This window comes from Oryzias latipes, chromosome 15, assembly GCF_053564925.1.
Source record: "Oryzias latipes strain Hd-rR chromosome 15, Olatipes_Hd-rR_3.1".
In the NCBI taxonomy this organism is placed as follows: domain Eukaryota; kingdom Metazoa; phylum Chordata; class Actinopteri; order Beloniformes; family Adrianichthyidae; genus Oryzias; species Oryzias latipes.
Genome location: NC_136251.1, coordinates 14,582,501 through 14,594,603, shown reverse-complemented (window position 1 = coordinate 14,594,603; position 12,103 = coordinate 14,582,501). Strand labels below are relative to the sequence as shown.

General features: G+C 45.4%; 1 protein-coding gene across 5 annotated transcripts in view; it reads right to left on the bottom strand.

Moving 5' to 3' along the window:
- Positions 1-12,103, bottom strand: part of psda (pleckstrin and Sec7 domain containing a) — a 36,287-nt gene that overhangs the window by 18,321 nt on the left and 5,863 nt on the right. For 2 of the 5 annotated variants that reach the window (XM_078931467.1, XM_078931466.1), the window contains exons 2-6: positions 7,285-7,393; positions 6,013-6,281; positions 5,659-5,933; positions 5,300-5,540; positions 4,970-5,229 (exon numbers count right to left, since the gene is read on the bottom strand). In XM_078931467.1, the coding sequence (XP_078787593.1) occupies positions 4,970-5,229; positions 5,300-5,540; positions 5,659-5,930 (773 nt within the window). In that variant the 5' untranslated portion in view covers positions 5,931-5,933; positions 6,013-6,281; positions 7,285-7,393. Of the gene's footprint in view, positions 1-4,969; positions 5,230-5,299; positions 5,541-5,658; positions 5,934-6,012; positions 6,282-7,284; positions 7,394-8,530; positions 10,907-12,103 lie in introns of all 5 variants that reach the window. The other 3 variants (XM_023963357.2, XM_020709371.3, XM_078931468.1) reach the window with 3 other exon arrangements.

Below are 12,103 nucleotides of genomic sequence, written 5' to 3'. Positions count from 1 at the left end.
TACACAGCCGGGTAGGGCGGGGCATACAGGAACTTATCCTCCAGGGACCCGCCTCCCCAGCATAAAAGGTAGTTTGCCATAAGAGAGGAGCTCCGCCCACTACACGTGCCAGCCAGGGGCGTCAGCGAGGGGAGGTGGCACCGAGGAAAACATTGGTTTGAGGATGTCACACAGACATGACATCATCTCCTGCCTGCTTTTACTCCTCCTTAGGCTGGCGTCCTCTCCTCCTCCTCTTTTCTTCTTCGTCCTTCCTCTCAAAAATTCGCCTTGGCTTTCAGCGGCTTTCTCTTGAAGAGCTTTCCTTCGCTCTTCCTCGATCACTGACCATCAGCTGGGCTTTCCCTCTGCAAGGGGACGGAGGTATGTGCTTCCTCTCCTCCTGACCCAGGACGCCACTCCTCCTCCTCCTCCCCGGTCTCCTCCCCTCCCGGCTTTGTCCTCTCCTTACCCTCTTCCTCCTTTTGTCTCATCGTCCCTTCCTGGAAGTTTTTATCCTCCTCCTGCTGGCTCCTCTCCTGCAGACACAGCTCATGCTGTCGAGGAGCAAAAGCGACCCAAATCAGGAGCCCAGACAAACCTGGAGCTCAAACTTGAGGGAAAGTTCCTGCAGCTGTGGGATAGTTTCTGCCTGTAAGCTGCATCAGCCCATTCTGTTGATGCCGCTCCGCTCAGAACATTCCTTTTTAAGGTTTGTTTCATGGAGGAGGCCGGAAAAAACAAAGCTTTCAGCACCGATTCAGATCCTGAAAGAGAAGGAGGGCAGTGAAACAGGCTGAGAGGAAGCAGGTCAGAGGTTAGAGCTCCAGGACACCAGATGGAAAAGATCCTCATGAATGAAACAGAGCAGGAGGAGGAGGAGCAGGAAAAAGGGCGTCTCTGGTTCTATAACGGGAGGTCTCTCTTATCCCCCCCTCTCTGAATGCTGAAGGATGAGCCAATCTAGAATTCTTTTCTGATGAACTTCATGTGTGAGCGTGCATGTGATTGTGAGCGACCACATGGGTGTGACTCTGATCTTCTGCTTGGAATTGTGGGACAGAAGACTGAGATTGGGGTCAGAAGTGTGGGCGTAAGTGTTGGAGGTGCTGGGAGGGGTTTGGTCTGGGTGAAACAGAAGAAGCAGCAGCTGCAGTCTGGGTGTGGGCCTGTTTTTCATGTGCTGCATTCCTTCAGTCAAAGTTCTGGTTCTGGTTTACTTTTTCCTCCAGAGGAGTTTTTAAATCAATTTTTCCTAAACACTTGAAGTTGGAGTAAAAAAAAAGTCAAAAACGTCTCAAACAAGTTTAGTCTTTAAGAGTTTAGCAACGGCCACAACAACTAAAGTTATTAGCTGGCAACAAGATGCACAACAAAAACAATGATGAAGACAACAAAACCAAAAAACTGAAATGAAAACGTTTAACAGCTGGCGGTTCTCACAGGAGAGTACACACAAACACATGCGCGGCACGCACCAACACACAGAAACATGAACAAAAACACAAACATATACACAAACACACAGACACACACAAACAACTACAAACACAGAGACATAGTAACAAACACACAAATATAGACACACAAACACTCACAATAAGCTCAAACTCCCAAACAAAGACACACACAAGCACAGACAGTACAGACACACACAGACACAATGGACACCAACACAACACCATACCAACATCCCAACAAACAGACACACAAACTCAAATTACATCTCAGAGTTTTGACAGAAATATTTTGTCAGAACTGATAAACACGGATAAATTCTAATGCATCTTTGCTTTGCTTCTTTTAGTTGATTTTTGTCATAAAACCTGTGATTTTGTTTCCTGTCAGTCCATCATGTCTGCATGCACTTCACACAATGAGCACGCTTATTGTGTTAAAACTTGTGTTTTTTAATTACAGTTTTTGTGTTGCTCCATGCTGTCAAATTGATATGAATGAGATTTCCTGTTGTGTGTTCAATAAGAAAAGGACAAAGACGCACTTTGAGAAGATCTGGCAGACATTTCAATCATCTCCAGAAAAACCAAGAAGCTAAAGTTTCAACTCTGCCACTCTCTTTTTGCTTTTTACCAACTTTTAAATTTGCTTTTTTAACTACGTTGGTGACGTTGTTTAGATATGTTCAGGAGTTAGCTTGTGTAAGCTTTTGATTTTAAATAAAACATAGATTAAAACAGATAAAGAGCTCAGTTTGTTTTCCTTTTACAATGACAAGAAAAGCTCACTTCAACTGGATGTTTTCTCTGATGCTGTACAGTAAACATCAGTGACATTTCCTGAAAAAACAAGTTAATTTACTGTGAGCCAAAGATCGGATTCCATTTTCATGACAAACACACATCCACTCTCACACAGAGGTGGACGTGATGTGTATCTATGCTGCCACCTCCTGGTTCTCTGCTGAACTGCAACAGTGTGTGTTTTAAATAGTTTTCATGAACCACCAACAAACTGCAGGCCTTTACATCAGATAATCTGTAAATGACATGTTTATATGAGCAGAAACAGGATTATTCGCGTTTACATGTCTCTGACGATGTTCTGAATAATAAGAGCTTAGATTTCTGTCAACCAGAGGATGATGGGAAAATGATCACATTCTCCAAGAGATCAACCAACACTAACAAGTCTGAGTTATCAAATGTAAAGGAAACAGGAAACAGGAAAAAGGACATCAGTGGCAACAGGTTTTTTGGATCACCGAGGCAACAGGTCAACAATAATCTGACATGTCAAATTCAAATAACTGCAGACAGATACTGCTACTTTAACAAATGCAAGAGATTCATTCAAATTATATAAACTATTTTACCAAAAGTATTCACTCACCCATTCAAATGATCAGAATCAGGTGTCTTTATTACTTGGCCAGGCCACAGGTGCATAAAATCAAGCATTCAGTCATGCAGACTGTTTTTACAAACATTTGTCAAAGAATGAGCCGCTCTCAGGAGCTCAGTGAAGAGGATGCCACCTGTGCAACAAATCCAGTCATGACATTTCCTCAACCCTAAAAATTCCACTGTCAACTGTCAGCTCTGTCACAACAAAATGGAAGAGTTTGGCAACAACAGCAACTCAGCCACAAAGTGGTAGACCAGGTAAACTGACAGCGAGATGTCAGCAGATGCTGTAGCGCATAGTGCAAAGAGGTCGCCGGCTTTCTTCACAGTCAATTATTACAGAGCTCCAAACGTCATGTGACCTACAGATTAGCCCAAGTACAGAACGCAGAGAGCTTCATGGAATGGGTTTCCATGGCCGAGCAGCTGCATCCAAGCCACACATCACCAAGTGCAATGCAAAGTGATGGATGCAGTGGGGTAAAGACTCCAGAGCAGTGAACACATCTTTTATGGAGTGCAGAATCTCGCTTTTTCATCTGGCAATCTGATAGACAAGTCTGTGTTTAGAGGTTGCCAGGAGAACGGTATATGGAATATGGAAATGAGACGGTGATTCTGATGGATCCTGCAGACTCTCAGGTGGGAGGAGCCAAAACTAAGCCCAGAGTTTCTTCAGGTAAACTTGGTCTAGACCAGGTTAGGTTTACACACCAAGTTACTATGACAACAAAATCAGACTAAATGCTATCCAGCTTAATGACATTGTTTAGCCTAAATTGACATCGTTTCAACTTGAACTTATTGAATATATTGAAAAGGGGCACAAATATGCCTGTAAAGCAGACTGAAGACACAGTAAATGAAAAATCATCAACTGGCGGATAATTATAAAACCTTAAAAAATTACCATATTTTGCGGACTATAAGCCGCTACTTTTGTCACCAACATCCGACCCCGCAGCTTATTCAATGATGTGACTAATTTATGCCTTTATTTATCGGACGCCAGGTGCGCTCCGGCAGCCTCATAGGGGAGACTCCCTGCATAATACTCTGCCCAGCAACAAGCGTGATTGCTTTAACACACTCAAACAGCCAAACAGCATGGACCTCACTTCAGTTGTTAGACACTTAAGTCATGGTGCAAGAAACCCATGCCCAGCCGCATCCCACAATCCTTTGGTGCCATTAGACCCAACATGCACGTGACCGCCACTACAACATGACGCACCTTTCAAGTTACAAGCAATCGTTAAAAGAAGTGTGAAAAAATCCACCATTACCAACGGGTTTGGAAAAGCCGGTCTGCTGCGTGCCAGAAGTTTCCTTCACTGTTGTGGAAGGAAACTTCTGGCGCACGCGCTGCACCAAGGCGCGCGCGCCGCGCAGAGCCGCGTAGAGCATGCATAGGTGCGTGCCACGCGCGCTTATAAGTCACAACTGCTCTATTTTACTGATATGTTTTTTCAACCAGCCCTGTTATTTCCACATTGCTGCCGTGTTACAGGCGGAAGGAGGGGAGAGCTGCTCTCGCGTTCCGCTGCAGCTCCCTGCTCCTTCTTAAACACGCACGCAGTTTCAGCACATATACATCCTCAATCTACAACATAGTGTGGCGAACCGGGGTATATTCCCCTAAGACTCATGGGAAGTGGGGAATCTGGGTGTGAAGTTTCACACCATAACTGAGGGACCTGTGAGCTGAAGTCAAGTCCATGCTGTTATGCAGATGTGGGTGTGTTCAATTAAGTAGGCTAAATTACTGATTACGCCTCCCTCTTTGAGACTATTGTGGTCTTAGTGACGTGCCACTTGAATTGCCACAATATGCAGCTTGTATACAAGTGCGGCTTGTATATGTAAAAAGTGGTTAATCCTCATTAAATTGGGTGGGTGCCGCTTGTAATCAGGTACACTCTATAACCCGGCAATTACAGTAAGTGTAATTTTGAAAGCATTTGTTTCTGCCTTTATCCAAACACATCAGCCTAAACGATGCAGGATAGAGGATCTGATTTTACAAACGCCCCTTTCATCCATGAGCCTCTAGAAAATATAAAGGTCTGGACCTGTGGCTCTTTAGGGAGCCATAGTCCTGATCTGAACCTGCGGGTTCGACTCACCTCGGTTCACTATGGAGCACGGGGACAGAGCTGGCTTTCCTGAAGCCATCTTTAAGGATGGAGCGGCGCCATGTCTCCTTCTCTGACTTGGACCGGACTGGAAGGCCCGTGTTGACCTTGGAGCCTGCTCTGAGGTCCTTTCCTGCAACATTAAGGCTAATTTCGGAGCGGGACATCTCTGAGGGGGTGGATGCATCAGAATGGGCCAGCGGGGCAAAACTCAGCTCGCTGATCTGTTTGGCGCTCTCACAGATCTGACTCTGGACACAGAAAAAGTCATCACATCCTCTATTCACCAAGACTGACCATAGTTCATATCTCCCCACATACCTGGATCTCTGGGGTGAGCGTTGGCAGGTCAAAGGTGAACACAGAAGTGGACCCGGAAGTCAGCAGATCCACACTGTCCAGGCTGCTGTAGGACGTCCCTTTGGCCCTGTGGGACTCCATGATGCTCTCAAAGTGGCGGCTGAAGGAATCCAGGTTGGATTCAGAGGGTCTGCGGGGGCTTCCCACCGAGATAGGAGACTTGAGGCCCCCGTGGGTTTCAGACGTTGCCTCCAAGGAGCTGCTGAAATAAGGACAAGCCCATTGTCAGGTAAATCTGTGTAAAGGAGGTCCACATTCCTGTGGGTTTCTCTAGACTTTTTCAAAGATATTGTTGGGTCAGACCGCACTCCAGAACTCACCCCTTCAGCAACAGACTGAAAACCTCCTCCTCCTCCTTGGCAGCTCTCTGTCTCCGCCTGTCTCCAAGCATCCTCACACTGGCCCAACTCGCCACTCCTTCCTCCTCTTCCTCCTCCTCTCCCTCCTCTTCTTCATCCTCATTTTCTTCCCGTTCAACTGAGTGAGGTTTTGGGGAGGGATTGGAGGGTGTGAAGCTGGAGCTTTCCAAAACACTGCGGTTACTACCAAAGGCTGAGTCCGCCTCCTCAGGTGCCTCAGACTCCGCCCGCATCACCTGCATGACCAAGAGGAAAACAACATATGGTCCTGATCCAGTACTCAAAACGATCAGACCCAACAAAAGCAGAACCCACCTCGTCCAGGTCCGTCTCCCTGTAGCAGCGCAGCGGCACAGCGTCCAAGTCCGTCTCAGAGTATTTGATGGAGCGTCGGATGATACCTGTCTTGAGGGCAGCACCTCGAGTATGGGGAGTGACCAGCTCCACCTCCACCTGACGGACTGCGTGATGCGACAGCTTCGGGCCCTCGCCTTCCCACCCCCTCCTCGGACAGGCTGGGCCCTGGCTGAGGGAGGAGGGAGGGCTGGGCGGGCTGCTGGTTGGAGGCGTTGTGGGCAAAGCTTCTGCAAATGACGCAAAACAACACAAACTTGTCTGTTAGGAGACCTCTTTGTTGACAATGTGTCCTACCCACACCTACAACAACCTTACATCAAATATTGACATAAAAAAACAGAAAAATCCAGGTCCTCACAAGTATATAAAAACAAGTTCACACACACTCATTGATCAATTCAGAATCACCAGATCAGAGAAGAACCAATGCCTCTGGGAAAACATCTGTTTTGTTTGTTTTTTTATTCAAAAATCATAAATAACTCTCTAGATTAAAAGGTTCTCCTGGAGGAAATTTGAGAATGTAGTCTGCAGCAAATTTTTTCTTTATAAAAAGAATAAACAGAAGAAAATCAAGTAGCATCTGTTGGCTTAAAGAGCCCCTCAAAGCTGATCATATTTGAAGGAGGGACATGTAAACAATAATTATCCAACTACAAACTAATTATAAACTAACATTGTAAATACCTTAAGTTTCAATAACAGAAAACTTCAAAAGTTAGCCATCAGCGTAAGATCGCTGGCAAAAGCCTACTATCCCTCAGTGCTTTTTTAAAAATCTTGGGTTGTTTCTAAACGTTTTGCCAGAACAAACCAGAGTGCTTAAACTTTTGTCATCTGCTGCCTCCTGGTCAAATCACAAGACTAAATGAAGGAGCAGAGGGGAGCGGTGAGGTAACACAGGTGTAAGACCTCTTCTTACGTTTCTAAAGCTTCAGCTAATTGGCTTAAGAGGTGCTGAAGGCGCCTGGGGTTTCTTGTTTACCTGGATGGCTTTACCCAGATTGATCAACCAAAATGCTAACAAAGCTCTGCAGTAAGAAGAGAATAACAACCTGACAAAGCGATGTTTGTAAGACACTACAGAGGAATTCAAAGGATGAAGAACAACATGCATCTAGAGAACCTGCATCATTTCTAAAGTTTATCTAAACTACTTATTCAAAAGTACAGATTTACTGATAAACTACATCTTAAAAAACAAGGTCAAGCATCCTGAATATTTAGCACCTTTTCTGCAGCGACTGTCCTCCGACTTGCCCCCAAACAGAAACTCCCACTTTGCACGAGCGATCTTCTGTGACCGCGACGGTAGGGTTGACACTGTGTCCCCTCCTGACTGCAAGGGGAGTAAGAAACTGATCAGATAACAGATACTTTGTTTTTTTCAGCTGAAAATGAAAATGGAATTTTTTTATAATCACTTGCTGAGGAAGCTTACCAACTTCTTTCCATTTAGATTCACATATGTACAACTCGATTTAAGTCACATTTGGATTTCATGTTAGTAGTCTTTTCAAAAAACCTGTTTTTTGGAATAAAAAAGTTTGCACGATGGCAGAGTTAAATTGAAAAAGGTAGAGGTTTTTCTTAAGATGAAGTCTGATTTCTTTCATGAGAAACTACAAAAACTTCCATTTTGCATTCAAGAAAATACAACCTATTGCTTTAAAACTAAATTGACTTGTGGATTTTGTTAAATTATTTTGCATCATGATGATAAAACTCTCTGTGAGTTGATTATGTGTTCTCAAACTTAGGCCTAGTAAAACATAAAGTTGGTCGATTACAAGCGATTAACTGGCTTGACATCAAGAGAGCTCCACTGTGGAGGAGATTGACGATGTTCTACGTGCACCAGAGTTCATCTGCAAGTGCATATATTGTTCTCAAGAGGAACAATAGTTCTATTGTTTGGTCCAAACCTAAGCTTAGGTGAACTTTCACACCTTTTACTACAAACCTAGTTTGACCATCAAAGGAAACCAGTTCTAGATCAGAATAAAACCAAACCTGGGTCAGACCAGGGCCACATCTGGATCAGACTGCAACCAAACCAATGGAAACGATCATTTACCAGGGCAGTAAAAGTCTTGTGTGGAACCTTTTGTGTGTTTTTTAGGTTCTCCCTCTAAAACATATAATTAGACTTCTGGGAGGATTTTCAGTTTTCTTACTTTTATGCTTTCACAAAAACAGCTAGCACTCAAAGAAGTCTCATGAGTCTTAGTTGTGACTGATATCTACTAATGTACGCTTTTGTCTGGAGTCGCGCTGTCGTCAACACTGAAAAAGACAGGACTAAGTGCCAGCTGGCTGTGGCTTTTCTGTTTCAATTTTATTGTCATCTGTGTCGAACTAACATGTTGTAACACAAACCTTGAGGCTCACTGCCCACACAACCAAAACAAAAACAATCATAAGAACTGAGTTCTCATGTAACTGAACTCTCAGAAAGCCCCTCCATCTGGCCAACCTGCATTCCAGAGCCGCTTTGGGTGGTGTCGTGGCTTGACTGGCTCCAGGTTTCAGGGGACAGGCTACCTGTCACCCCACTGGAACTCTGAGAGGACATCCCAGCAAGCCCACTATGATTCTGAGCTTTGTGGTTCTCCAGCTCCAATGGTGCTCCCCTGTCCCTCTTACAGCTCTCCTCTGGCCCAGAAGTTCTAGATGACATCTGCCTGTCGTTTTCTCCACAAGCTTCCCATCCATCCTGTACTGGTCGGGCACCGCTCCACTCTTGCTGTCTAGAGGTCAAGCTCACAGGCAGACCTTCAGCATTCTGAGAGCTCAGTTGTTTCCTGATCTGTGATGCATCAAAGAGGTGGTTGTAGTGCCAGTGGTGCAAAGACAGCTCCTTGGTAGGTGAAGTAGGTTTCTGTTGCAAATCCAGAACTGATAACGGACAGGCAGGTGTGTGATTCCGCCTGGCTGCGAAGGCAGGAGATGCTGGAGTGGAGTGTCCTCTCTGGGACACCAGGGGAGAAATGGATCCAGGTTTAGTCTGCGTTGGCAGCTTTTCTGTGTTCCAGTGTTGATCCATCTGCAGATGCTCAACGGAGCCGCAACAATGGGGAGAGCCATAAAGACGGGACTCTCTTGATGAACTCCTGAGGCTCTCAGACATCAGCGACTCAGCTTGAGAAGGAGTGGGAGACGGAGTCTGCTTTCCTGCATAAGCTTTAGAATACTTGTTAGCCTCCACAGCCAGCCTAAAGTCGTGCTCAGGATTTGAAGATGGCGAGGCACTGGTCCAGTCACTGATGCAGCTGTCAGCATCACTAGCTCTGCTGCTGCAGCGGGATGGCTTGTGGACGGTCGCATCAATTACGTCATTAGTACGACACCATGAGGCGTCTGTTGCGTAATGGGAAGTGTTTACGTATTGCTGTGGGTTTCCTGGCTGGCAGGAAGCCCTGGAGATGCTGCTATGGGAAAACGTACAGGCTGGAACCTCATGCTGGATGTCGGTAGGTCGACCTGCTGGTAAAGGTGAGTGAAATTTGCTGGACAACCTCGGACTCTCATCCCCCATCCATGGCCTCTGTTGGCTTTGGGCCACTCCGTGGGAGTGGAGGGTTGAGTTTAGAGCATCCGGGTGCAGGGTGAGACCAGTCTGGGCACACAGGTGGTCAGAGGCAGGACTTCTGGGTAATCCGTTCATCGAGCTATGACAGAGCTTCCTGTTGAGCTCCTGTAGTTGGGTCTTACACGGCAGGGTGAATGTACTGCGGGACAGGACGGGCGATCCTCCCAAAGACCGGCAGCGAGGAGACGAATGATGCTGAGGCAGAGTAGGACTGTAGTTCTTTGCAAACCTCCGCTTAAGTTTTGGGGATCCAAACTCATCTAAAACCCTGTTGGTGGAGTCTCTAGCAACTGCCTCCATAGTACATCTCTCTATGTTCAGTGAACCCCAAGGGGATTCTCTTGAGGAATGATGGTGGTGACTGTGGAAGGTGCCGCCCTCTGATGGCTGATCATGAAGCCACACTGGATCACTCATCCTCTTCATGAGACGAGCAGGAATCTGCTGCCCCTCTTGTTTGTTCGGCAGACAGTCTGTTGTGTTGCACACTGAATTGCGAAGCTCAGCGTAGCTACGAACACTGGCCTTGTCTATATATCCAAAGGAAACAACAGATGTCTTCCCTGCATCATTCACACCATCAAGGACTTCATAGGAACTGCAGAAATTGTTGGGGCTGGGGGACAGACTGAGCCTGCTCGAGTGTGTAGATGATGGGGAGATGGGCATCCTGCCAGAAAAAGGATTGATCTCAGAAGAACTGGTTTGTCCAAGTGAGCCGTGGTGGCAGGAGCCAGATGTTTTGGGACTAAGGATCTCAAGTAACTGACCAAAACTTTCACACAACACATCCTGCCGTTGGAACTGAGTAGGAGACGTGGAAGGATCAACATTTTGAAGCTGGCGGTCCACGGAGTGCCTCAGCGAAGACTTTGAGGGCAGTAAATTGTGGTTTCCAACCCCCATGTGATGTCGGCTGACAGGAGATACAACTGGGCTCCGGGTAGGACTAGAGCGAGCAGAGTTCCTCTGAGAAGAAGTGAGGGCGTCTGGACATTGCAACATCAGGTGACTGGACCCATCTTCTCCTCTACCCAATCCCTTCTTCTCCTCCTCTGAAACAGATCTCACTTCCACATAGAGATGAAGGACTTTGCCTGCCTGGGACATGTCTGTCTCTTCAGTGATTGGATCTTACGGTTTTAGACTGGCGTAACCTCCTGCAACTGAACACAGTGCTCAACAGAAGCCTTGGATGAGGGTCAAAGGCAACACTGGAGCACCAGGTCCATTCTTCAGAAGACAAAACAGAACCAAAACCTGCAACAAAAAGACAAAACCAACTCATTCAGTTTTTATGCCACTTTCTTATTTCAGAATAACAAACATATAAGTAAGTGTCATCCAGGAAAAAAGTGTGTCTTCTGCATTTACACACATTCAAACATGCAACTTTGTGTTGGGCACTTTGGTGCAAACCCTCTTCCAACCCCTCCTCAGCTTTGTCCTGAGTTAATCTGCTTGTTTACCTGATCTAAACACCAACAAGAAATACTTCAATCTCCAGCAGATACTCATCATCACCATCAGCCACAGTTCGTTCTTGTTGCTGAAGTGTGACTGAAAGAGGTTTTCCACCCTACTAACTACAGTTTCAGCCCTGAAGGGGGATGACTACGCTGGACTTTTTACAGTCCATCAGTTTTCAGTTTTTCTACATTGTAGGTCATTGAGCATGCTCAGACCAACTGGATCAGAAAAACAACTGTTTTTTTCTCCAAAAGAGCTGTGGTTCCATACCAGAGTTCAGAGGGACTTCCTTATGTTCTGTTTTACCTGCCAAACACACCTGACCTAATGACCGTCATTAACAGGTTTTTGGAGCAGAACCAGAACCATGTTGGTCTTAATGCTGTTTAAGGAAACATATGTGTGCAGGGACGAGTCACATCTATTCACAGTAACTTTTTTACATAAGCTGTACTGGAAGATTAAGATCCATACTAAATACTTTTACTATGGTAAATTGCAAGGAGTACCATTACTCCTCCAGAACGAGCTCCATTAGAAACTGCAATTTTAACAAACACTGCAGCACCTGAGGGGGAAACAGCTTGGTGTTAGGTTTGGGGGTGAAAATTGTTTTAAAGAGATCAGGGCAGCTCTTTACCATTACTATTCCTAAATCCTAATTTATAAACTACATTTCATTTTAAAACTGAACTTTTATGTCCTTGACTTTTGTGTTGCTCCTCCTGCCATCCCAACAGGAACAGGAGAGCCACTGACACTCATCTATTAATAGATGCAGAGTCCACTCATGTGCACCACCTACAGTCAGACGAGGAGGACTTCAAATAAAAGTAGACAAAGTAAAATGTCATTGTTAGAGTTATGTAATTATCATTTGCTTACACGCTATAATCTCAATAATATGATTGTGTCACATCTATCTATCAGTAAGAAAACAATGACCTAAAAAGTTCTGATTTTACAAGAATTTGATGTTCCTGTTGT